The sequence below is a fragment of the Caloenas nicobarica genome, chromosome 33, assembly GCF_036013445.1.
Source record: "Caloenas nicobarica isolate bCalNic1 chromosome 33, bCalNic1.hap1, whole genome shotgun sequence".
NCBI lineage: Eukaryota > Metazoa > Chordata > Aves > Columbiformes > Columbidae > Caloenas > Caloenas nicobarica.
The window spans coordinates 499,301-523,290 of record NC_088277.1 but is presented as its reverse complement, the minus strand read 5'-3'; the positions used below and the strand labels follow the sequence as shown (position 1 = coordinate 523,290).

At 53.3% G+C, this 23,990-nt stretch overlaps 2 protein-coding genes across 2 annotated transcripts; both read right to left on the bottom strand.

Moving 5' to 3' along the window:
* Positions 1-5,801: 5,801 nt before the first annotated feature.
* On the bottom strand, positions 5,802-8,679 carry AQP5 (aquaporin 5). The gene is made up of 4 exons (XM_065654443.1): positions 8,317-8,679; positions 6,811-6,972; positions 6,482-6,565; positions 5,802-5,978 (listed from the first exon to the last, which is right to left on the bottom strand). Exons 1-4 carry the CDS (start codon positions 8,677-8,679, stop codon positions 5,802-5,804), a joined length of 786 nt encoding a protein of 261 aa, XP_065510515.1.
* A 4,696-nt stretch (positions 8,680-13,375) lies between these two features.
* AQP2 (aquaporin 2) lies at positions 13,376-16,926 on the bottom strand. Its single transcript, XM_065654182.1, has 4 exons — positions 16,561-16,926; positions 15,224-15,388; positions 14,349-14,429; positions 13,376-13,591 (listed from the first exon to the last, which is right to left on the bottom strand). The coding sequence occupies exons 1-4, from the start codon at positions 16,924-16,926 to the stop codon at positions 13,376-13,378; spliced, it is 828 nt and encodes a 275-aa protein (XP_065510254.1).
* Positions 16,927-23,990: the final 7,064 nt, after the last annotated feature.

The following is a 23,990-nucleotide window of genomic DNA, read 5'->3' as shown; positions in this document are numbered from 1 at the left end:
CCCGGCAATCAGCCCGGGCAGGTGGATCGGGACGGGGGACACCTGGCTGAGCCCTCGCTGCCTATAAAGCCTGGGGCTCCAGCCCTGCGCGGTTCTCAGCCCTGCGCATCTGCTGGCCCTGGGGCTCCGCGTCCCTCCTCGGTCCCCTGTGCTCCCGGCGTGATGCTCTGCGGCGCAAAGCGGGTCTTTTCCTTTCGGAGGAGAACCCCTGCAGTGAGCTGCGCCGGGTGCTTTCGGGTGGTTTTGAGCACGTTGTGGGTGCGCTGGGCAGGATGGGTCCCTCGGGGCCCCAGCCATTGCTGGTTCATACTGGGGCCCTGCGGGAGCTGGGCTGGGGCGGCCCTGGGCCAGGGAAGCTGTGGGGAGGCTGGGCTCGACACCTCGGTGCTTACGTGCCTGCAAGCTGCCAAAATCCTTGTTTAAGGTTTGGGTGTTTCTTTTTCTTTAAATTACGTTTATTTATCTGAGATAGAGGGAGGTGGTGGTTAATGGTTTATTTCTGCTAAACATTCCCTTGGCTTTGAAATGTGAAAACTTAGTCAGGTTTCTTTTTTTACCTGCATTTTCTTCCTGCCCGTACTGCTGTAAAAACCTTCCAGACCCCAACGCATTGTGCATGGGCTAAAAAGTCCCCAGCGGAGTCCGGAGGTTTTAATTTCACCCTCTTGATTTCTATGGGGCCTTAGCAGGCTTGTGTGGAATTAAATAACCCTTGAGTCCTCAGCTTTGCAAAAAAACTTCTGCAAAAAATGCCCTGTTAAGAGACCTTCTCCAGCTGTTTGCAATGGCTTTTGGTTTGGCAGCGATCGTTGGTAACCGGCTGATGAAACCTGATTGTGCCATAAATCAAACCTTCTTTGCATTCAAATACACCAATTAATCCTGGGTGTGCTGGTGCAATTAGATGACAAATTACGCCTCGGGATTCACTTGCTTGTTTATATAGAGAAGGGCTGTTTGCTGGGCCGGGGATGTTTGGTGATGGTTTTCAGTCCACCCCAGGGGATGGCGAATGCTAAACCTGGGGAGCTGCCCCGGCCGCAGCCGCACGATCCAGCTCCTTCACCCGCAGCCGGCAAGTTTGTCTGCCCGACTGGTTTTTGGCCGATTTGAATTGGCTGAGCCTTCTTTTTTCCCAAGGTGTTAGTGCAGAATTTATTCTTGCGGCACTCGGACCCGGTGCAGGAGGGTTTGAGCCCCACCAGCGCGGGGCTGCGCTCGCACCCGCAGCTGGAAAAGCTCCTTTTGCGGTCGTGGGTGCCTGATTTGACCATTTTGGTCTCGTTTTAAGACTGTAGGGCTGGTGCTAAACAGCGGGGTTTGCTCCCGATGGTACCGCTGCTGCGGTGGGGAAAAACCTTATTAATGCAACAAGGCGGTGTTTTGCTGAAAGGTTCGGGGGGCTGCTGGAGCAAAGGTGTGTTCTGGGCTCGCATTGCTGTTTCCACGAAAAAAAGAGAGTATTTGGGGGTCGAACGGTGCAGAAGGGATGAGTAAACCCAAGCACAGGCTCTTGTCCTTGCAGGTGAACTGAGCTCTGCAGTTAATGATTTTCAGCTGCTGGTTTTTTGCTCGAAACCCAAAGCAAAATCATAACACAATGTGGCAAAAATCCAGGAAAAAGACGCATAGATAAAAAGCCTGTTGATGTCATGAGTGCTTGCAGGTGCATATTTACACAGTTGACTTAAATGAAGGTTTTTATCCACTGATTAACTGTTCCTATGGGATTTCTTTGTGAAACACCCATAGGTGTTTCCTTATCTACTTGGAACAAAATAAGCCCGTTGTGTTTTATATCCCTTTTCCTTATGGTGGTGATTAGTGCCGATAGCCGCTATCATAATTCCTATGGACTCTGACCTCTGAGTGGCTGTTTGGATAAGTAGCTTAAAAAAAAAAGAGTTTTTTTAAAAGAGGGGAGAAGAGGGCTCGTTTCCTCGAGCTGATGCTGTTTTGTCAGGAAAACAGCTGCTCTGCCTCCAACTAAACGCTCCCGGGAATGAGGGAAAAATCCCAAGTGTTGAAATCGAGAGAATTGCTGGGGAAGGGGAATTGATTTTTTTGGGTGCTGCTTTTAAAAAGGCAAATTGTGTAGGATGTTTGAAGTTTGTTTCCGTCATTTTTCTTTTTTTGGGGGGGGGCATTATATCAACCTGCAGCTGCACCTTGCTGACGGGCGATAAGTGCTCTCGCTGTCTTGCCCAGCAGGATTAAGGCCAGGCCAGCGGAGGAGGGTCTGTACCCTGGAGGGCACCGGCTGGAGGGTTTGGTTTATTTTGCTGCCTAGTGGTTCTTTTCGGGTTGTTTTTGAGCTGAGCTTTCCCGGCTCTGCAGTTTTGCTGCAGGGGAAGGACCTCCAGGACTCATCCTCTTGCACGTCCTGATGCTGCTTGGAAGCAACGAGCTTGAGAACCTCTTGTTTTTGGAGTAAATCGCCCCAGATCCTGAGCGTGCATGTCCTGGGCGGCAGCCTGGCCGCTCGAAGGCCTGTGCTGGGCTGCGGTTTAACAAAGCTGCGGTTAATCCCCTTCTTGCTTGCTAAATCCCTCCATCCTCCTCGCGCTCGGCGGCCGCGCCTGGGAAACCCTCCCGGCTGCGGAGCCGACCTTTCCCAACAAAGCACCTCTGTCGGGCAGATCTCAGAGCTGCAGGTTTGCTTTTTATTTATTTTTTTTCCCTTATTAATCTTTTTTTTTTTTTTTTATTGACGGCGCCGCCCCGCAGCACAAGGACCCATTATCCGAACCGCCGCTGAACTTTGCTTGTTTGCAGGAGGGTTTCGGAGAACAAACGGGCCGGATCCTGGAAAGCAGGGGCCAAACCTTTGAGCAGGAGGGAACTTGGCAGCAGAATTGGAGCCGCCGTCCGGGTGGTGCTGAGCCCGCGGCCCCGTGTGCGGGGAGAGGAGGAACCTGGTTTTTGCGCGGGCGAAGGGGAGCGGCGGCGGGAGCAAGAATTGGTGTATTTTTTCCCATCAGATGGAGCCGTTCTCGTGAGGGTTGTCCCGTGTCCGTTCTCCGTGGAGCATCCCAGCAGACGGCACCAAGGGGCGCCCATCGCCCTCCCGTGGGTGCCGTCCCAGCGCGCCCGCGCTTGGTGCTGCGGCGGGTTGGCCCCTGTCCCCTCCTTGTCCCCCACCTTGGGCCACCCGCTAATACCTCCCAGCTCTGCCGCGCTTTGACGGGGTTTTCTGGGGCTGTAGGAGGGTGTGGAGGTGGGAACAGACACCACATAGATCTGCTCTTGCCCTCCCTGGTGTGTGAATATCTTCCACCCTCCTCCTGCGTGGTTTATTTGGGGCAATACTCATCTTATTCTGCATTTCTGTGTATTATAGCGTTGCGTTTCCCCACGTCTGCCCATGCACACGCTCGTCCCATGGGTGCCAAATCCTGAGCCAAGGTGCTGCTGCATCCGACACCAAATCATGCACCATCCCAGCCTGTGAGCAAAATATTGGCTGTGTATTTTTTTTAAATGTGAAATGGTTATTTCTGCTAAGAGAGTGGTGCTGAGCAGCAACAATTTCGTTAAAATGGGGCTGAAGAAGCTTCAGTGTTTAAAAACAATTGTCTGTCTGTTTTCTCGGAGCTGTTTTTCCCATTTCTGGGCAGGTTAGAACAGGCAGGAGGAACTCGGGGTTTCCCAGCCGTGACCTGGGCTCCGTCCCAGCAAAGCCAGGGTCACGGCGCTCGCTGGGTGCCAGGCTTTGCTCTGGATCAAATGCAGCCTCTCTGCTGGGATCAAACAAAATATGGACCAGGGGAAGGCAGCGGAGCTCTGCGCTGCGCAGGGATGCTGCTGGGCTCGCTGGCGCGCTCGCCGGGCTCCAGCCAGCATTTACCCCGGGGTTTAGGTTCTGTCCCCACCTGTGCATTGGGGAGGGGGTTAAACGCCTGTCCCCCCCTTTCTGGGGACCCCAGCCCTCCCTGGGCCATCCCGCCTGTGTTTTCCAGCCGGGACCTGGATGCTTTCAGCGCTGACGCAGAGCTGGTGCCGCAGGATGCTCTGATTCATCTCCGGGGAGGGCTCACACCCAGCCGGGGCTCCTTCCCCTGCCTGTTGACGGTGCGGGTGGCGCTGGGCTGAGCTGGGGCCCCCTGTGGGGTGCTGGGGTGGCCCCCGGTTCCACAGCGGGGTGGCTGTGGGGGTGCTGGGTCCAGCGGGAGGGTGGGTGGCGTTTGGAGCAGCAAAGTCAGGGCGATGCTCGGGGGTGCGGGGGTCTGAACGCAGCCTTTGGGTGCAACTTCAGGGTCTGGGGTGCAGCTTTTGGGGGTCCTGAGCTGCCCCAGCCCCGTGCTTTGCTCCGGGGGGGCTTTAGTGTGTCTGTGGGGCATCTCCCAGGCCAACCGCCCTGCCCTTTCCCAAAGAGAAAGGGGCTGAATATTCCTCCCCCTTATGAAAGGGGAAACTGAGGCACAGAAGGGTTGAAGATCTCAGCCCATCCCTGAGGAGGGGTGAGGCAGGAGGGTTACAATGGGATGCAGAATTACCCTAATTACTGTGTGACCCAAACCAAGGGCTTTTCTAGCTCCTCGTGAAGGTCACATCGCCCTCCAGTTGGGATCGGGGAGATCCCGGGCAAGTTTCTCCCACCTCCTTGGCAGAAAACTCGTATTTGCAGCAAAAAGAGGGGCTGCGGTGGCGGAGCTTCGCTGGATCTAGGGGCCGGCAGGAGGGCCGGTGCCGTCGTGCCCAGGTGGGGAGCGCGGAGCTTTGGCAGCGGGTTGTGGCAGAACTGGAAGAGCAGGGCTGCGGCAGGAGGTCACGGCCAAGGTGTGGGGCCGGGGCCGGGCTGCGGCAGTGGGTCAGTTTTCGAGGGCACCCGCAGAGCTGTCCGGGAGAACTGGTATGGCAGAAAGCCCTGAGTCAAACTGGGAAAACGCGTGAAGGAGGATTTGGGCTCCTCCCCGCCTTGGAGATGGGCTTGCACCTGCCCCGGACCTGCAGCTCCCGCTCCAGTGCTGGCGCCTCTTAATCCTTCCCAGGATTAGCAACTGTCACCTCCCAAACCACCTGCTCGTGGCACCACCTGCCGCAGGATTTGGGGTGCAAACACTTCAAACGCTTGCTCTTGCCCTGGCTCTTTGCGGGCAGCTTTGCATCCAGCTTAACCTATTTTTGTACCGGGCTTAACCTATTTTTGTGCCTAAAATTTGACACCCGGGCAGATTCGCACCCGTGACTGTTTTAAAATTTCCTTTATTCACAATAAATAATGCACTATATTACAAAGATCTCAACACAAAATCAAAAAATCACGTTCTTTCTGCAGCCACGAATAAATAAGACTCACCAGCACCAGCTAATGCATGAAAGAGCATCTATGAGCAGCATGGGCTCTGTGGCGGGGAGAAAGCAGGGGATTTTTGCCCAAAAGCAGTTGATTCTTCTTTGCTGGTACCTACAGGGTATTTCCACCCCTTGGCCATCAGGGGCAGGGGCGAAATCCTGCGTGCACCACAAATTGTGCAAAACTCACACCTAGGAGGGCAGGGGTGCAACCGAGAGGCTGTAAAACCAGCGCCGAGGGGCTGCCCTGGGCTGAGCCTCCTTCGCTGGGCTTAGCTGGCTGCGGTTTAGCTAGGAGAGGCTCTAGCGCTCGCACTCAGAGAGGGATTAGAGACACAGACGCTGCAATACACCTTTCTTTCTTAGTCACAAATGGTCTTTGAGATAGAAGACTTTTGCTTAAGAGTCTACAGTAGCTGGATGTGGTTGTTGCCCGGCGCTGGTGCACACATGAGCCCATGTGCGGGGCGTCCTCCTCACCTTCTGATGGAGTTCTCTGGCTGTTCCTACGGTGCGGTCAGCTCCATAGACTTCTTCCTCTGCTCTTCCCACTCCTCCTCCGACTCGTAGGTGCCCTTGACGATGGCGATCCTGTCCGAGGAGTTCATGCAGTAGGGCACGAGGATGTAGAAGTAGAGGATGGAGGCCAAGCAAGCCCCGAGGATGGGTCCGACCCAGAACACCTGGGAAGTACCAAGTGGGAGGCTCAGAGCAGGTCTTGGAGGTACCAGCTCCATCCGTCCCACCAGCATCCTTCCCAGCTCCACACCCAGCCCACGGAGAGATGCAAATACCCATTCCGGAAGACTTTTTGGGCTGAAATCCCCCCAGCTTTTGCTTGCTGAAGACATCAAGCTCTCTACGTGTGCAGAGATGGAAAGGGGGGACCAACCCTGCTCTGCAAGGCTGGGTCTGATCTTGCAGGCAAGGCTGGGCAAACGGAAAACCTAAGCTGGGCTTTATCAACCTTAGACGATGCCCTAGCTCAGCAGGTACCATTGCAAGGGGGTTTATGCTTGTCCCCTTGCTGCCTCTGCGCCATGGGGACAACCTGCAGCCCAAGGGGACAACCTCCCTTGTACTGCAGCCTCTTTTTATCCTGCCGGGCCTGCGATGGGCTCTGGACCCCCGTGGCCATCGCCGCCCCCTCCCCTCGCTGCCTGCATCTCAGCCAGCCCCTGCTCACCCAATGTGCTGAGCTGAACTTCCCCACCACCACCGCGGGCCCGAAGGACCGGGCTGGGTTCATGGAGCAACCGGTGAAGTAGATCTGTCAAGTGCGGAAAGGAGACCAGGTCAAGATGCATCACGTTGCTGAGCAGCACGAGCGGGGACCGCAGTGGCCCCCGATGCTGTTTCTCTTGCAGAAGGTTGGAAATTCCCCCCATGGTCACGAAGAAGGAGCCCCGATGTGTCCCATTTTGCCTCTCCCAACGCAGCTCCCTCGGGTACCAACCACATGGGAGTATCTTGGGGAGCCCTGTCCTACCAGGACCCCCCTGCCCAGACACTCACCCCCACCAAGTGGCCCACGGCAACGGAGAGGCCAATGGACAGCGAGGGGGAGCCCACGCTGGTCCTGCGGTTGTCCGTGGATGAGAAGATGCACATGGCCAGCTGGAAGGTGAGGATGATCTCCACCACCAGGGCCTGGCCGGGGGTCGTGTTGTTGTTGAGCTGCAAACCATTGAGAGTGACAATAATTAACCATCCCTGGGGCTCGGTGTCACTGGGGGGCTCTCGGGTGCTTCACTGGGGGGTTTGGGTGGGCAAAGCTGTGAATAAGACCTCCCCCAGCTTCCCTGCCCAGACACTGCTTGGGCTCACTGCTCCTTCCCCCGAAAGGTAAGAAATTATCTTTATGTTTAATTCTCCAAAATCCATCTCTCTCCTGAACCCCTCTATTCCCGGTGCTCTCCATGTCTCCGCATTTTCTTGTGTCTGCAACACTTGGTGCTTTCCCACCAAATCCAACACTGATTTGTCCCTTTTTTCCTGCTTTTCTTTCCCCCTCGCTCATCACAAGCCATCATATCCCAATTCTTTTCCCCGCTACTTTGTGGAGCACGTTCCCGAGAGGCTGGGGAGCAGCCGGCGTGGAATGAAGGCTGAGGATTGGGATGAAGGTTGGGGTGCAGCCATGGGGGTAAGACGGGCTGTCACTGTCCCAGCGCCTCTGCACTAACTGGGGACCATCAGATGGACTCGACCCTCCCCGGGCGTGAGAAGGACCAAGTGACCCAAGCCACCACAGCTGCTTTTTTAGCTGGAGCTGACCGATTTGGGACAGGGAGCGTGTGGGAACACGATGTGTTGCAGCACCTCATCCTGCTGCTCAAACCCTCAGCAATGTGTCTGCTGCTTGGGAGAGTCCAGACCAGGGCTGGAGCGGTAGCTCCATGGCCCCAGTTCAGGTGGTGGTTTCCCAGCATCACCCCAAGAGTTTGAGGCATGTTCCTCATCCCCACTTACCTCAGAGGGTCCCACTGTCCCCGCTCCTGCTCCAAGAGCAGCCCCTGCCCCTCGCAGTCTCTCCGCTTGTTCTCCAGCTCTTCTCCACCACCTCTCTCCATCCAAATCCCTTTCCCAATTCGCCCAGCGCACTGGTTCCAGTGGGCTTCTGCTCCCCCTGCCCATACTGGTTTGACTGGGCTCTGCTCCCTGCCCTCCCTGCCCCGTCCTGGCGCGGCTCCTATCCCGGCACTAATCTCCAAGTGCAGAGGCTGCAGTCAGGAGCATTTCAATGGTGCGAGTGACTCACTCGGGACCTTAGGATAAAGGAAGCGCTTACTAAAGACGGGAAAAAAACATGCCGTGCATTACCCCGCACAATAAAGCTGTCCTGTCAACACTCGGGCTATGCCAGCGTTTACTTCTACCCCGTTCCCATCCCTCTGTGCGTGTGGGACGACGTGCTGAGATCAACCGTCCTTAGGTGCTTGGCTCTCCGAGTTGGCGCCGGTACCAAGGAAAAGCAACCCCGCGCAGCAAGGTGAGCCATCTCCAGGTAGGGAGACTTACCGCGTTGATGGCCAGGTTGCCGCGGGTGTTGACCGGCGTCACGCCGTAGAGGATGCCAGCCCCGGCGATGGCCCCGATCAGCTGGGCAATCACGTAGAAGATGGTCCGGAGGATGGAGACCTGGTTCCCGACGAAGAAGGCGATGGTCACTGCGGGGTTGATGTGGGCGCCGCTGATGTGGCCGAACGCCTGGACCATGGTGGCGATGGCCAAGCCGAAGGCCAGCGCGATCTGGAGGATGCTGGGGAGGGCGGACGGCCACTTCAGGGCTGAGCCGAGGCCGATGAAGACGAAGATGAGCGTGGAAAGGAACTCGACGAAGATGGCTCGAGCGAAGCCCAGGGTTAATAGTTCCTGCTTCATGGTGGGAGCAGGTGGAGGGCGGCTGGGAAGGAAGGAAGTTTAGGTTTCCTCTGTCTCCAGGCTCTGCCGACTGCAGCCAGCGGTAGGGCCATACCTATCTATATATGCAAGAGCAGCAGGGAGCTGTCTTACAAGGTGGGGGGTGGAGCCAGGGAATTAGCCAGTCCTCCCAAATTATCATGTGAAACTGGAAAAGTTTCCATTTGAAAATAACTTCGGAGCCTCTTGGTGAACCAGTGACTCAGATATTGGTGGCATTTCTCTCTCCTTCCCTCTGCAAACAAAGAGCCCCTATAGGGTGTCTCTGTGGTCGTTAGATAACGCGGTTGCATAATGATGCTGTTGATCCCTCCTCCGCTTTTCCCTTTTACTACCTCTTGCCAGGTGCTGGGTGTTTCGTTAGCAGAGCTGTAGTTAATATTCCCTTGCTCTGTGTGCTTGCAGGCTGGAGAGGGCTCTACTTTTGTTTGAAAAGTTGTGTTTCCGTTGTTGGGCTGGAGGAGCTCTCCCAGGGCAGGGGTCCCGGTGCGTGCGACTTACATGGGATGTTGGAACGTAAAAGCAAAGTGGAGCACCTGGAGCTGCTCCCAGGCTGTCAAAACAGCTCAGCCCCAGGAAATGAGCGGATTGTGATGGTCCCAGGAGCAGGGCAGGGTTTGGGGGATGCTTTGCCCAACCAGGGAGCTGTAGGCAAGTCGGGGATTCCTCGAGGTGCCTGGATGGGATGGCACTGCTCAGAGAAAGTGGGCTGGTGGCTGGAGAGCCAGGCTGTGGACGCCTTCGCCTCCTTTCTGCTTCGCTGCTCCCGAAAGAGCAGCGGGTGTGGGTTTCGCTGGCGTTCGGGTTGCCGGTTGGGGAGTGCTCGCTGCCCATAGCCAGGGAGGGTGTTTCCCACCCCTGGCACCCCGGGCCTTTTTCTTTTCTTTTTGCTTTTCAAGCTGTTGCTCAACGAGGTCAATGATTTTGCTCCTGGGAATGCCAGCACAAAGCCACAGGCTTTGCATGGACACGGGCCGTGTTTGCTTGTGTCCTTTGGCGTCCCCATCCAAAACTCGTCCAGCTGCAAATCCTGGCTGGCGGGGAGCAGAGAGGAGCCTCTCAGGGCTGTGCAACAGGAGCTGTTGGGGTTTGAGGTTTTTGGGGTGGAAGAAGGCACTTAACAGTGAATTCTTCATTTCCTCGTGGTCCTTGCAGCCTTGTGCCAGGATCAGTTGGGTTTTTTTTCAAAATGGTCTTGGGTTCCAGGTCTGCTCTGCTTTCTTGGCTGGGTGCATCGCACCTTTCCCGAGCAATCCCATCTCTCCACGCCCAACACAGCAAATCCGGGCTGGGGTCACCCCCGGCTGCCTCCGCAGGAGCGGCCGCACCCCAGCATGTGGCGAGCAAAGCTGCACATGCAGGAGATGGGTAGAAATAGTTTACATCCCTCTTTACATTTAAAAAGCACTAAAAAAATAGCATTCGCTGCTGCCTTCTGCTGGGTGCAGGCAGACCTGCACGTGTGCTGCGGGGTCAAAAGCGAGGAGGGATACCCCTTCAGAGCAAGAAGAGGGGAATTCTTCCTCCAGAGTGGAAAATAAATGAGCTTTTCTCCTCCAGCCGTACCCAAAGTCCTCAGCAAACAGCCCCGGAGAGTCTCGGGGGACGGAGGATCTATTACAGCATTAATTCCCAATAATGGTGTTCACCTGGTTCTGCCGATCCCTGGGGAAGATTGCAGAGTTAAAGCCCAGATCTGTTATCCTAGAAACACCTATTCCACCGGCGTGTTTTGGTGAAAGTTTTGCAAGCTGGTATTTCAAGACACCCTGGCCGGATTCCAGCTGGAGTAATTGCTTTGCCACTTCCCTTCAGCCCCGCCGGTGGCTCCGGCGGGCTCGGATGCGCCTCGTTCCCGGCTTCCCGAGCCTTTCGCATCTCCCTCCCAGGCGGCCGCGTTCCGCTGGCGGCTCCTCCGCCACGCGCCTCGGCTGCCAAGCAGCCTCGAGCCCAAAAAGACGCTCTCCCGGGCTCCTGACTGTGCGGATAACAACCGCCGAGCAAAATCCTCCGCCAGATATAATCAAATAAGGCTGCAAATGGTTGGGAAAACTTCTGACGTGAAGCACCGTGCCATGCAAAACCTATTTTTCCTGAGGCTTTTTGCTCGGCTTTCCTCTCCGGGACATTCCTGCTTGGCTTCTCTGCTGTCTAACCACGGGCATTTTCCTCTCCCCAGCTTCATGCCTTCCAAGGACCTTGTGTGAACTGAAAGTGCCTTTGATGTGTCAAATTTTAATTGAATTGGGCAAGATGTTCAAAAGGCACTTTAGGCAGGTCCCTGCTGACGGACGGACAGACACCTACGTGGTGGGGTCACGCACGCCTTGTTTCGCCCCCGGGCTTTTGGAGGAAAAGGCGACGAGGAGGTTTTTTGCAAGGAGGACGGGTTGGCCGTCTCCCTCCTCTTCCTCGCCGGTGTTGGCGAACACCACAACCGAAAAATCACCCAGATTTACCACCCACTCGAGGGGCCACGCGGCTTGGGGACGGTGCGCTGGAGGGGACGGGGTGCCCGGGCGGGAGGAAGGCGGCTGCTGCCTCATCCTCGCCCGGGGCGTCCCAGGGCTCTGCCTCACCCGCAGAGGCGTGTGTGTCATTAACCGAGTACGTGTGTCCGTCCCTGCTGTCCCCAGTTTGCTGATTTAATTTTTCGGAGCCTGCGCGGGGCTGCTATTAATTTGTCATTTCCGCGGCTGCCCAGATTTCTGGTGAGTTCAGCTCCACCGTGGAACTCAAAGCCTGGCTGGTATCACAGGTGGCAACATTCAGATTATAAATGTTGCTGAGACCCAGACCAGCCTGGTTTTGGTTTTTTGTCTTTTTCCCCACTATTCACCTGGCTCTGTGTCTGGACCAAGGACCTTAAAACCGGACCAGTAATAGAAGCAGGAATAATTAACAGGAGGCAACTCCTTCTGCTGGAATCTGTGATTAGTTGGGATTAGATGGCCGGAGGAGAAAGTTTAGCTTAGTGTGTTTTTTTAAGAAAAAGGGTATTTCTTGCTGGCTTAGCTCTGGGAGTTTGTAGAGGTGTTTCAGATGGGGCTTTCCAGGATTTCTCTAATCTAACCCCCAATCTGCTCGCACTCCCTTTGAAGGCGAGGGGTTCCTGCCCTGGCCCCAGGCTGCTGGTGTTTGCACCTTCTCCTGCCCTGGAGCAATGAGGTTTTTGCTGTACGGCATTTAATACAGCAGATCATCGACAGGATAACTTCTGGGGAGGTTTCTTTGAGTTTTCCCAACTCAACTAAATTTGTTTTCCTTTCAAAAGTAACAAAAATACAAACTACTTTTAAAAGTGAGTTATTTGGCGCTTTAAATACAATTTTACACTCTGATTGAAACTTGTGCAATAGCCATTAGCACATGTTTGAGGACAAGCACAGCGAGGAACAGAGGAAATGATGAATTCAACAGATGGAAGAGGCTGGGACAGGTAGAGCACAGTGGACACAGGGGAAGAGAAGAGCATCGTTTGGTGGTGGTCCATGTCCAAACAGAGCGAGGAAAAGGGTCACTAATGTTCCTTGGGATTTGGCAGAGGGTCTGAATTATTAGAATATTTCCATTAATGGCCTTAGCAGAAAAAGCCTGAACGTGGTGGTGACATTTTGTGATGGTGCAACGCTGGGGAGACATCAGGTTGTCACGCCAGGAATGTATGACTTTTTGGTTAAGTAATGGAAATGGGATTACATTAATGGTTGAAAGAGCAAAGTTACGTCCGGAAGACTAAACCAAACTCTTTGACTATGCTGGGGACCATAAGCAGGTCCTGACTTAGCAGAAGAAAGGGGTGGGGTGGTTCTGAGGCTCTGGTGGGTTGCAGCCAGAAAAAGGTCTGGGCTGTGGGAAGGAAGGGAAACTCTTCGTGTTTCTCATCTGAAAATCAGACTGGGGCAGGAACAGAGGAAAGAAAGCAAAAAAAAAATAATGGAGAGAGATGAAGCATCAAAACTAAAGAGCAACACTGGTCTGAGAAGAGACGAGCTGTAGATGAATTTGAGCTGAAAATCAGGTTTCTCGTTGTCACAGGAGAAAGCAGTTGCAAGAGGTCCCCATGTGGTCAGCAGGGACTCAAGGAGATGCTTCCAGTTCCATCTTCTAAGGAGAGGATGATTTGGGTCCTCGCAGCAGCAAAACTCGCAGTTTGTGCGGTACCTGCGGCACGGAGCGAGCGTTGCTGTGCAGACAGCCGGGCAGCGAAAGGAACGGGCGGCAGGCGAGCGGAGTTGAGCAGCCATGAGGCATCGGGTGGCAACCTCCACGCCCAGCAAATGGCCGTAATGACAGCTCTGCAGCACCTCGGAGCTCCTCCAGAAGGGCAACAAACTCCGCCGAGCGCTACCTCCTGCAAGGGGGATGTGGAAGGAGCCGCTGGGATCCCAGTGTCTTCGCTCCTGTTGTTACACTGGTGGTTTTGGCTCAATGACATTTTGCCCCCAGCGTGAGAAAACCATCAGCTGCGGGGAGAGCTGGGCGATGGAAGGTGGTTTGGGCCATCGCGGTGCATCTCCCCAGGAGATGAGTCAACTCGCACCCCCCAGCAAAACTGAAGGGAGAGAGGGGAGGGGTGAAATGCTCATCTGAACAAGCGCTGTCTCTAAAGCCAGAGCTTTCCCCAGCTCCTCTCTCAGCCCAGGGGCAGGTTTGGCTACGCCTTCTCGGACATCGCCCTCGGCAGGGTCTGCGGGGAGTGGAGCTCCACCGACTGCCGCCGCCGGACCTCGCGCTCTGCCCAGTCCTCCTCCGGCTCGAAGCCCTTGAAGATGGCGAGTCTCTCCGAGAAGGTTTTGGCTTGCGGGAAGAGGATGTAGTTGTAGATGATGGAGGCCGCTGCCGCCCCGACCAGCGGGCCCACCCAGAACACCTGGGGAAAAGGGAAAGAGGAGAATCGGGTGAGCAAAAGCCAGCCTGAGTTTGGAGGATGGAGAGGAACCAGGGCCTCTGAGGAGCATTGCAAGGAGTTTATTTTGTGTGCACTGGGAGCAAAATGCAGAAGCTCTGCTTTGGCCATCACTGCTGACCTGAGCTCCCGTCTGAATATACCTAACCGTCCTCTTCCGACCTTCCTCCTCTGAGAGCTGTGTGATCTTCATTAATGACAGGCCCATAATGAGCATGCTTAATGATTTGGGTTCCCCTGAAGAAGCATCTTCCAACCCGTTTACACGCTGCTGAGGACTCGAGGAGGGTACCAGCTCGGGCTGGGCTCCTCTGAGCACATCAACCTGAGCCACCACCGCTCCAGCTCCCAACGTGCTCTTTGGAGATGGAAATGCCTGGGAGAGTGTCCTCAAATGGAAAACGTGTACCCAGATCCAGCTGGAACCAGGAAAGTTCCCCTGGACTGGCACGAAGAGCTCCACGCACCATTGGTTTTGTTTCTTCTGCTAAGTCGTGACCAACAACCCACACCCGCTTTTCCTGTTGCAACGCACCCCGCTTAGATAAGCCATCTCAGCACCCAGCGGCCCCACCTGGTTTTGCTAATCTTGACATCGCTCCTCCAGCTGGGAGCTGGTGTGGAAATGCCAGGAAGCTGGCTGGCTCTGTGGATTTCTAGGAATACTGGTAATTGAGGGGGTTCATCCCACCAAAACCAACATATAGACCTGACTTCTTACCCAGTGGTCGCTGAAGTCTCCGACTATCACAGCGGGGGCAAAAGACCTGGCCGGATTCATGGAGCAGCCAGTGTAACGGATCTGTCGAGAAACACCGCGCTTATTGTTAGCATTAAGCCCTTTTAGCACATTTTAAAGAATCCTGGTGTGTTATTAGCGTGATTCATGCACCCAGCCGATGTTTCGCCCTCCAGCGTTGCCCATTCCAGGAAAATGGATGCTGGCAGCTTCCAGCACCTGAGTCAACGTGAGTGAGTTGGCTATTTGTGCATCTTCCGTGCGAGCACGTGTGACCTGAGCATGGTGCAACTCGGCTGCAGGCTGGGTGGTGTGCCCTGCAGTGTGACAAGGACGGCGGGGACAAAGTCCTGCAGCAAATCGCTGCTCCTTGACGTGGAGGACAGGAGAGGAACATTCCCGTAGACACGTGGGCTCGCAGATCGTTAAGGATGGAAGATGCGGTGTAAATGTGGCTGTTCTAATGAGAAGCTGGGGGTCTGTCAGTCACCCAGGAGGGATTTCCCTGGGTGTTCATCCCAAATGCTTCCCAGGCTTATCATCATGGGCTTGGGTGCTTCAGTTTCTGACACGTTCACCCCAGGACAGAAGATCCCACTGATCCCTGGCAGCTCCCTGTGGGACTCAAGGAGCAGCAGAGCCCAGCAAGCTACACTTTTTTTCATGCCCAATAAAAGCTGAGCTCAGGCTATGGTTCTGTTCTGGATTTGGTGGGATTTTTCTCTTTTACCCACTGGAAAGCCATAGGCACCGCGAGTTACAACCCCCCCGGCCACCCCGAAGCAGGCAGCCAGGCAAACTTCGGGCACAAAGGCAAAAAAGCCCAAAAAGCCACTGTTTTAGCCCATTCTACCCACCCCAAGGAGGTGCCCCACGGCAACAGAAAGGCCGATGGAGAGGGCAGGAGAGCCCAGGTTGTCTTCCCGGCGCTCGTCGGTAGAAGCGAAGATGCACAGGACCAGCTGGAAGGTGAGGAAGAGCTCGACGGTCACTGCCTGCCCTGTCGTTGTCTCGTTGTGCAGCTGGAAGGGGAGAAAAAAATGTGTCTTGGGGACGGTTGCGGACTGGGTTGGAAATGTGGAGGGGGAAACCCAGGGGGTTGGATCTTGCTGATATTCCCCTATTTCTTTTTAATTTTTTTAAGGGTAATTTGTGTAAGCAGCAACAAGATGAACAGCCCATAGGGGAAAAAAAATTTAAAATCCCTATTCCCTCTTTTAAGTGGTTTAAGCTGTAAAACAACAGAGCTGGGTGTTTTGAAAGTCTCTCTTAAAACTCCTACTTGCTTTGTTGGGTTTATTAAACCCCAGCTATTATCAGTCTAAATAGCCTTGTTCAGATTAATCCGCAATCCCTTTTCCAACCCTCTTAATCTCTTTGGCAGCGAAGCTGGGACCTGGCAGTGCCTCCCTGCTGCAGGAAAGGGGATTTCTGTGCGCGCCTTCCCGAAACGCAGCTCCTCCCTCGCCGCTCGGCTGCCTTTTGGGTGATGCTGGTCCCAGCTTGGGCATCTCTACAGGAGATACAGCTGCCTGTGTCCATCTGGGGCGGTGGGGCGAGGAGGAAAGAGAGGGGATAGTGAAACTGGTGACTTTTTAATTTTTTCCCCCCTTTTTATTGCACGCATGGGTGGGAAAGGGGTGTTGGAGGTTGGGATACCATTGAGGAGTCCCCTTGTGGCTTCCTAAGGTTCACAACGGGAAGCAACTTGAGCAGTGCTGTCTGATGAAAAGCTGGGATTTAGACCCAAAAAACCCCACAAAAGGCTGCCCGTTCCCACGCCAGGGCTGGGAAGGGGGACAAGCTCGGGGCAAGAGGAATGGATGCTTTTAGTTGTGTCCTTCCCTAAACACCCGGATCCCCTCTGAATTCAGCTCCTCCACAATATAGCTCCAGATAAAACTGAGATGACGGTGGCTTTGTCTTCTAAGGGAGGTGTCTATGTGGCCAACTGGATCATAGCTCTGGTTTTAGCCCTAAAAAGAGGACTTCTGCCTCCATCCCTGCTCCTGGATGGACCTTTGTAGCTGCTCATGGTGCTGGGCTGCAGTTGACAGTGATTTCCCACCCAAGACTAAATAAAGAGGGGTCCTTGCTGGCTACAAACCCCTTCCTCACATGCCCCAGCCTTCCCAAAAGCCCTGCTCCTTCTCTCCTGCTCCCTCCCAAGCCCATCCACGGGCTGAGGTCTCACCTTGTTGATGGCCAAGCCTTCCCGCGAGTCCGCGGGGGTGATCTGGTGTAGGATGGCGGCCCCCGCCACGGCCCCCAGCAGCTGGGCCGCCACGTAGAACACGGCGCGGAGGAAGGAGACCTGGGAGCCGATGAGACAAGCCACGGTCACCGCCGGGTTGATGTGGGCGCCGCTGATGTGCCCCAGGGCTTGGACCAGCGTGCCGATGGCCAAGCCGAACGCCAGGGCGATCTGGAGGATGCTCGGGGAGGAAGTTGAGGGCCAGTTCAGTGCAGAGCCCAGGCCGAAGAGGATGAAGACCAACGTGGCCAGAAATTCCGCCAAGACGGCCCGGGTGAAGGCTACGGATCGCAGTTCCCACATCATGGAGGCTGCAAGGACTGATCCTGCCTGTGGCGTCTTCAGGCACTTGCTGCCACGGCTGCTGTGTCCATGGAGGATGACGGGGGACAACGGATATATATACGGATGTGGGATGCCGAAGTACCACCTGGTGAAGGAGGTGGGATTGTGGTCCTAGGAAACCTGATGCTGCTTTTTTTTCTTTTCCCCACTTGTGTTCCAGCTGAGGGAACATCAGACCATGCCCCCTTGATTAATGCCGGGGAATGCAGCGTTCACCACCCTTGGGAGGCCATAAATCAGCCTCAAGCAATGCCATGAAAGCATGAAATTATGTTCCTGTTCTCCTGGGCTTTCTTACTAGGGGACGTATCCCCAGCGGTGCTTGTTGCTCCTCTCTTCTCCAAGCTTTACGACCAGCAGCAGGGAGGGGAGAGAAAGCAATGGGGCCTCTGTAGAGCTAGAGATGGAGCTGAGGTTGGGTTGTGTTGAAAAGCAGGACGTGGGTTGGGATTAAACAACCAAAACTGAGTGCAGAAGAGTCTCTCAGAGGCACAAAACTCCGAGTGACTTTACTACAACTTGATTCCTCAGAGTACCAGAGTTTTAGAGCCTGGGCACAGATTTCCTACCCAGAAAAATGGGAACCAGGCCCAAGAAATGACTGTCAGGAAAGAAATTCTAGTGGGAAAAAAATGACACGCACAGCTGGAGTACCAGCTGTCCTCTAATTACAGGGATTTTGGCCAACTCGGCTCTTCAGAAATGTCTTTTTACTTCTTGGTGTTAATCCCCAAAAGAGGACTGGTATTTTCTCCTTTGGAGCATCGTTCTTCACGTCAAACCGTCCACTCATTGCCCAACAGGCCCATTTTCCCTTTTCTTCCATTGTTTAGTGCACATTTGCGCATTCCTGGGTGATGCCCATAAAGCCTTTTGCTCCCTGTGTCATTGGAGTTGGTGGGTTTGCTGGAAAAGTGTCACTTGTTTGTTTTTTCCCCCCCTCGTTAGCAGACCCTGTAGCTGTTGTAAAGCACACAGGAGCAATGAAGCCAATCTCATAGAACAAGTTGCAAGATTAAACATATTCAGGGTGCTGATGAGCCATGGAAACACGGTCAGGTCCGGTCTGTAGGCTCTTGCTCCTGTCTGCAGACTGGTGAGCTTAGCGCCAGTCCAGAACTTGTGTCAGAGACTGATTACAAACACAGGCTGTTATTAGTGCAGGGAATGACAGAGAACTAATGCAGGCAAATAACTGGAGCTGATACTCTGTTTGATTATTAGTTATTCGCGGCAAGCGAGTTGTGATGGATCAGTGCTTAACGAAGACTAATTAAAAAGGAAAGAGAAGCAGGCAGGATTAGCTCCGAGCAAATTAAAAATCGAGCACAGACTCGTGGTCCCCAATTTCATCCAGCGATGCCCAAGTTCGTTGCAGCTCTCGTTTACGCCACGTTTCGAGATGTTTGTGCTCTGGACGGTGGGCTCCTGCCACATACCGCGATGGAAGGTTTGGTGTTGATGGTGATGTGGTTTTCTCTCTTACACCACGTGTGCTGCGGCTTCGGGAGCAGCGAAGAGCATCGCAGATCTGTGGCAAAGCCAACCCAGCCGGGAAACTGCAGCGTTTTACCTTTTAATCCACAGCTCTTGGAGCGTAACGGCATTATCAGCCCTCCCCTGGGATCGAATGCAAATGCTCCTTAAGTGTGTTGGCATCTGCAGAGGGTCGATACCCCGCGTTTCCTCCCGATGGCAGAAAATGGCCTGGTAACGCGGTTTTGAAGAAGGTTTTGCAAGCGAGGGGGCCTGTGCTTGCACAACAACTTGCTTCCCGAGTGACTTAGATGGCTCAGATATCTTTGCTTCTCTGGCTTTCAGGAAAGCATAAACGTATTTAAGGTATCTCCATTCCATCTGAAATACCTCCGAGCCGCAGAGAATAAAAGATTTATTGCATAAACAACAGCGAGGTTTCCTGCTTGGATGCGATCCCCCGCAGGAGGTGCATGTGCTGCCCAGACCGCGCTGGAAACTCCTTTTTGTTTTGCTCTTTTTGGTGAGTAGACAGTGCCTGCAGACGACTCCCCCGTCTCCTCCGACACCTGAAAGCACAACCTGCACCCATGCTTCACGTGGGAGAAAATGCCCTTTTTATTAGACACCAGAGAAGTCACGGCAGGACTAAGTCTTGGGAGAAAACTTTGTACAAATCTGGCTATTATTGGTTCTGCTGTTCATTGGAACGCACCTTTTCTTTCTAAAAGAGGAGATGTAAAAACTGAAAACGCTACCCCTAAGAGCTCCCTAGGCGAATCCTTTAAAAGAAGCCAAAGAATAAGGAGGAAAAGAAAAATCTTAATTCTAGTATTGTGGCTAATGTTGTTTCTCAGTTGAGGTTTTCTGCTTACTGCCTGGATAAATGGATGTGCTGGTGCATGTTTTTAATTGCATTTTATCAATGTACCAGGAAAGCCTTACCTCTCTCCCACTCCTAGCTGGAGAGCAGGCAGAGCAGAAGATAATGTCTGTATTCCCCAAAGCGAGATGACCACCAGGAGAAATTGTATTCTCCCATTGTCATATCACATCAAAAGGACATTGACCCAGAGGAGCAAAATGGAAAAAAAAATCAACACCTTTTCCGGCATTTCAGGCCAAATCCTAAATCCCTATTCATGCAAAACTTGTGCTGGCTCTCACAGTGTTTATTGTTCTTGCTTTAATTGAAGCAGAAGGATTAATGCAGCCCTGATTTCCTTCACTGACTTCAATGAATTGAGCTTAAGCGCAGGCCAGGAATTGGGCCTGGTGTTCGCAGGAGCTTCGTTTCGTTTTTTCATCTCATCTCATCTCATCTGAAGGACTTGCAAGTTGAGTCCTGAATGTTTGCCTAGGGTCTTAGTCAAGGTAGGCAGCAAGACTACGGCCTTGGTGGAGCCGGGCGATGGATCGCACCGGGACCAGGCCGCGGTTCTGGTGGCCGTGGAGACCACGGCCCTCCCGCCCCAGCACGGCCTGATCTCTGTACAGCACCTAGGCTGCGACTTGCAGGAAAAGATGATTTTTCTTTTGCTAGCAACAAGTTAAGCAGACCCAGAATGTCCAGAACTAGGGAGAAACTGTAGTTTCTGCTTCTGCAGCAACACTTAGTAGGCAAGATACGGCCAATCCCAACATATTCCAAGGCCAGAGATGGGACTGAGTTAGGTGATGACCCATCTTTAATTGTGCCTTAAGGGGTGTAGAAACCATTGTTTGAGAGCTGAAGTTCAAGGCCAGGCCATGGCATATTTTGCATAAACATTTATAGGAAAATAATTAGTGCTTTTTCCCTGGAATCCGTGAAACAAATAAAGCCAGACATCGGCATACCCACATATCCGTCAGATTTTGAAGGGAGACAGACCCCGTGGCCTTACCAGATCTGATGAGCTCTCTGCTGCCCACCCAGGCACGAATCGTACGTAAGTTAAAATCAACGGGATTGCAACATCACCCTCGGGTGACAGGACCGAGCAGGAGCCCTCAGCTTCACCCTTTGCCAGATACCCCGTGTCATGTTTGCCAAACAAATCACATCTGATGAGCCAAACTGCCAGCGGGTGCCAACTGGGGATGTGGCTTCCACATCGATGCAGTGACATTGACCGAGAGCCTCCAGCGCCCGGCTTTTTCACTCGTTTCCTCATTTCGATATAAATCAGAAGGAATCGAGCTGAAGTTCATGGAGGAGAAGTGAATGAGCTCAAGTCAAATGTCTTTCTCTTGGTAATTCTCCTGGATTGAAAAAAAAAAAATTAAAAAAAAATTCTTCCCTGGATGAAAAAGCAAAGCAAAGCAAACCAAACTAGGTTAGACGCTGCCAGGAACGGGCCGTGCTGGTGGCTCTAGAGGCAATGTCCCCTGTCCCCTGCCGCCCTGTGGCTCTGGGATGCTCCAGGTGATGAGGGATGCAGAGGCAGGGCTGTCCCCACACCCGCGGCATCTCCCCGGCAGGGCTGTGCGTACCGACTCGTGCCGCTCACCCGTGCCGCGCGAGGGTTTGGCTGCTGGCTCCTGATCTTTGCTGGGAGGGAAGCGGGACCGTGTTCGGCAACACCGCCTTGGAGAAGAGGTTCTTACCTCGGCATCTTTCCTGGGGTGCGTGCGGTGAGGAGCTGAGGGAACGTGAGCGTGGAGGAAAGTAGGTTACCGCAAAAAATCCCTCTGACAACCAGCTGGGATGGATGGAGAAAGCAGAAGGTGTTTTGGTTCTGAAAACGGCAACTTTAATCAGAGAGCAAGGTCAGGGCCGTGGCCCTTGTTGTACAGCCAGGTGAGGGGAGTAGCGCAAGAAACTTCGTTGTCCAAAACTCCAAAACTGCTCCTAAAACTTACACTTCTACATAAAGCATGTAAATAGGAGAAGAAACAGCATATTTCTTTTAAATTTTAAATGGAACATGTCATTTTTCTTCTATCTTTTTTAAACTATCACCTTTCATCCTCTTTTCCCCTCTGCGTCTCTCTCTGCTTTACGGTGCTGCCCGGACGCCGACTTCCACACCGCGAGAACCACAAAGTTGGTTTCATAAAGCCTCTGGCTCTTTTCCGCTTCAGAGAAGAAAAGTTCAGCGCGGGGTATTTTTGTTTGTGGTTAGCCGCTTGATTTCTGCGTGGGTGTCTGGGTGCGGCGTGGGGATGGGGTTGTCAGCGGCGTGAATCGCCATCCCGCTTTGGTAGAAAGACTTTTTGAGGACCTTTTCCTTTTTTTTTGTAATCTGGACTATTGCACTGATTTCCTCCCATATTTATGCCCGTGTTGATGGGATCTGGCCCTGGAGTGTCAGTGCAATTTGCTTCACTTCCTTCCATTGTATAAGCGGAGAGGAGCATCGGCAGCTCCTCCGAGATGAGGTCCAGGGCATGGAAAGCATCGCGCTCGCCCGGGTGGGGACCCAGCTGCCCGGGGAGCTCTGTCTGGCTTTTTGCACGTCTCACGAAACCCGTAAACTTGCTGTGGTGAGAATCCAAGAGTGGCCGGGTATTGCCGTACACCAGAAACGGTGAAAATCCCACCCAAAGAGCACACACCGATACTGCAAATCTTGGGTTACGGTGCAGCACCGGAGCCCCGATCTTGGGCAAGGACATCCTGGCGCAAGAAGGTACAAACACTGAAGGAAACCGTCCTGCGTGTCAGGTCACTCATAATATAACATTGGGCAGAAATTTGCAGAGAAATGGGCAAGCTAAAGGAAAGGGAAGTGACTTGCAGCAAGGCAGACGTCAACCTCCCGACCTGGCAAAGTCCCACGTGCAGGGATGTTATGGGAATGATGCTTTGTAAGAAAAAAAGAGAGGATGGAAGCGGTTCGCTGGGAACTCGGGCTGCGTGAAGGAGGAAATGCAAAGGTGTTTGCTCACACGGGGACACAGGGAGGTGGGCTTGGAGGATGGGGACACACTTGGGACATCATCAGGTTGGATGGGACACCCCCTCACTTCTAACTTTGAGCTTCCATGGCAAAGACAGAGGGTTCTCCCAGCACAGCACCAACCAACTTGGATTTTTAAGCCATTTTCGGTGCTGGAAATTTGGGCTTTGAAATGAAGCAAAGATTTTTCCTCCCTCGCCTGGGTCCTGGGCGTCAGGCCGCTGCGTCACCTCGGGGCCACGGGGCTCATCAGAGTTTAAAAACTCGTGTGCGCATCCCTGGATTGTATTATATAAATGTTCTTCATAATAGTTTAAAGAAGAAACTGCACAGTAGCATGAAGGTGTCACTCCAAGTGTCACTCAAACCAGTTCTGTTCCCCCACTCCTGGTGAGGCAAGTTTGCATACTTGTGCAATTCCTTTCCTTTAACAGCATCGAATGCACACGGCGGTGGTGAGAACATGTTCTTCTGGCGGCGATGAGTGAAATGCACTCCGGAGCAGCTGAACAGTTTAATCCCGGGGAGTGCCTCATCTTTGTATTTATCTGCTTGTTTGGTTGGTGCATGCATGCGTGGTGTTGTTCCCCTCTGACGTGCTTTGTGGGTATCACAGGTTTTGCTTCCGTTTGTTTTTTTTAATCTCACCACTGGGACCTGTTCCCTGAAATCACACATTGCACTTCTGGAGGCATTTTGAAAAACAGGACAAAATTTCTCAAAATACCCAGATCCCAGCACTGTCTTAGCCCCACAGCATGTGCAAACAACTGCAAGCAACCGAGAGTCTTGCTCAGATAATGGTCCCCAGCTGGCTTGCAACTACTGCCCTCTAATTAAAACGACCTTCTGAGGGCTTAAATTAATTTTGCCCAGGTGTGGCAGCTCAGCTGGGCACAGTTTGCAGGATTTTCTGCCAGGCCATATATGTATATACCAGGCCATATATATATATATACACACCAGGCCAGTATAAAGGGGGTGATGGAGGGTGGGGATTTTCTTTAGCTTAGGTCCCAGCGTTGGCTGTTGAGGCTTGAGCTCAGATAAGGGTATTTTTATTTCTTTTATCCATCCGAACCCCTCTTCGTGCATGCCTTGCTATTCACAGCTCGCCTGTTAATCTCTGATGTAGGGATCAAGCCCGGTGGCGGGGTTTAGCATTAATAATCTGTGGATAATTCAGCAGCCTGAAAGCCTAGGGTAAAATTCCGGGGTTTTTTTGTTTTGGTTTGGCTTTTAATGGCTTTTTTTGAAGTCCATAGCAGAGCATTCACTGCCAGTGGGAGCTTTTCCCTCTTGGGGAGGGGGGGAAGTGTATTTCCAGAGAGCTCTGGGTGTGCCATCATGTACATTGATGCAGCAGATCCCTTAATTATCCCATCAGGTTTTCTTTACCTTGTTTTTGATGTGATTGAGTGTTCAGCAAAGTTGCTTTAATCCCTGTGAAATCCCTTGTGGATTTGCAGGGTGTGGCCTTGACAGAGATTTCTGGTTTATTTATGTTTTTCTGAGAATTAAAGGTACGTGTGCGCAGGTGCCTCACGTGGCCCGATGCTGAGTGGGACCAGGCGCTGGATGGGGATGCTGAGCGGTTGGGATGATGCTGTGTGTGAACATCCCAACCTGGCCTGTGGCTCTTGTGTGTCCTTATTCTTCTCCTGT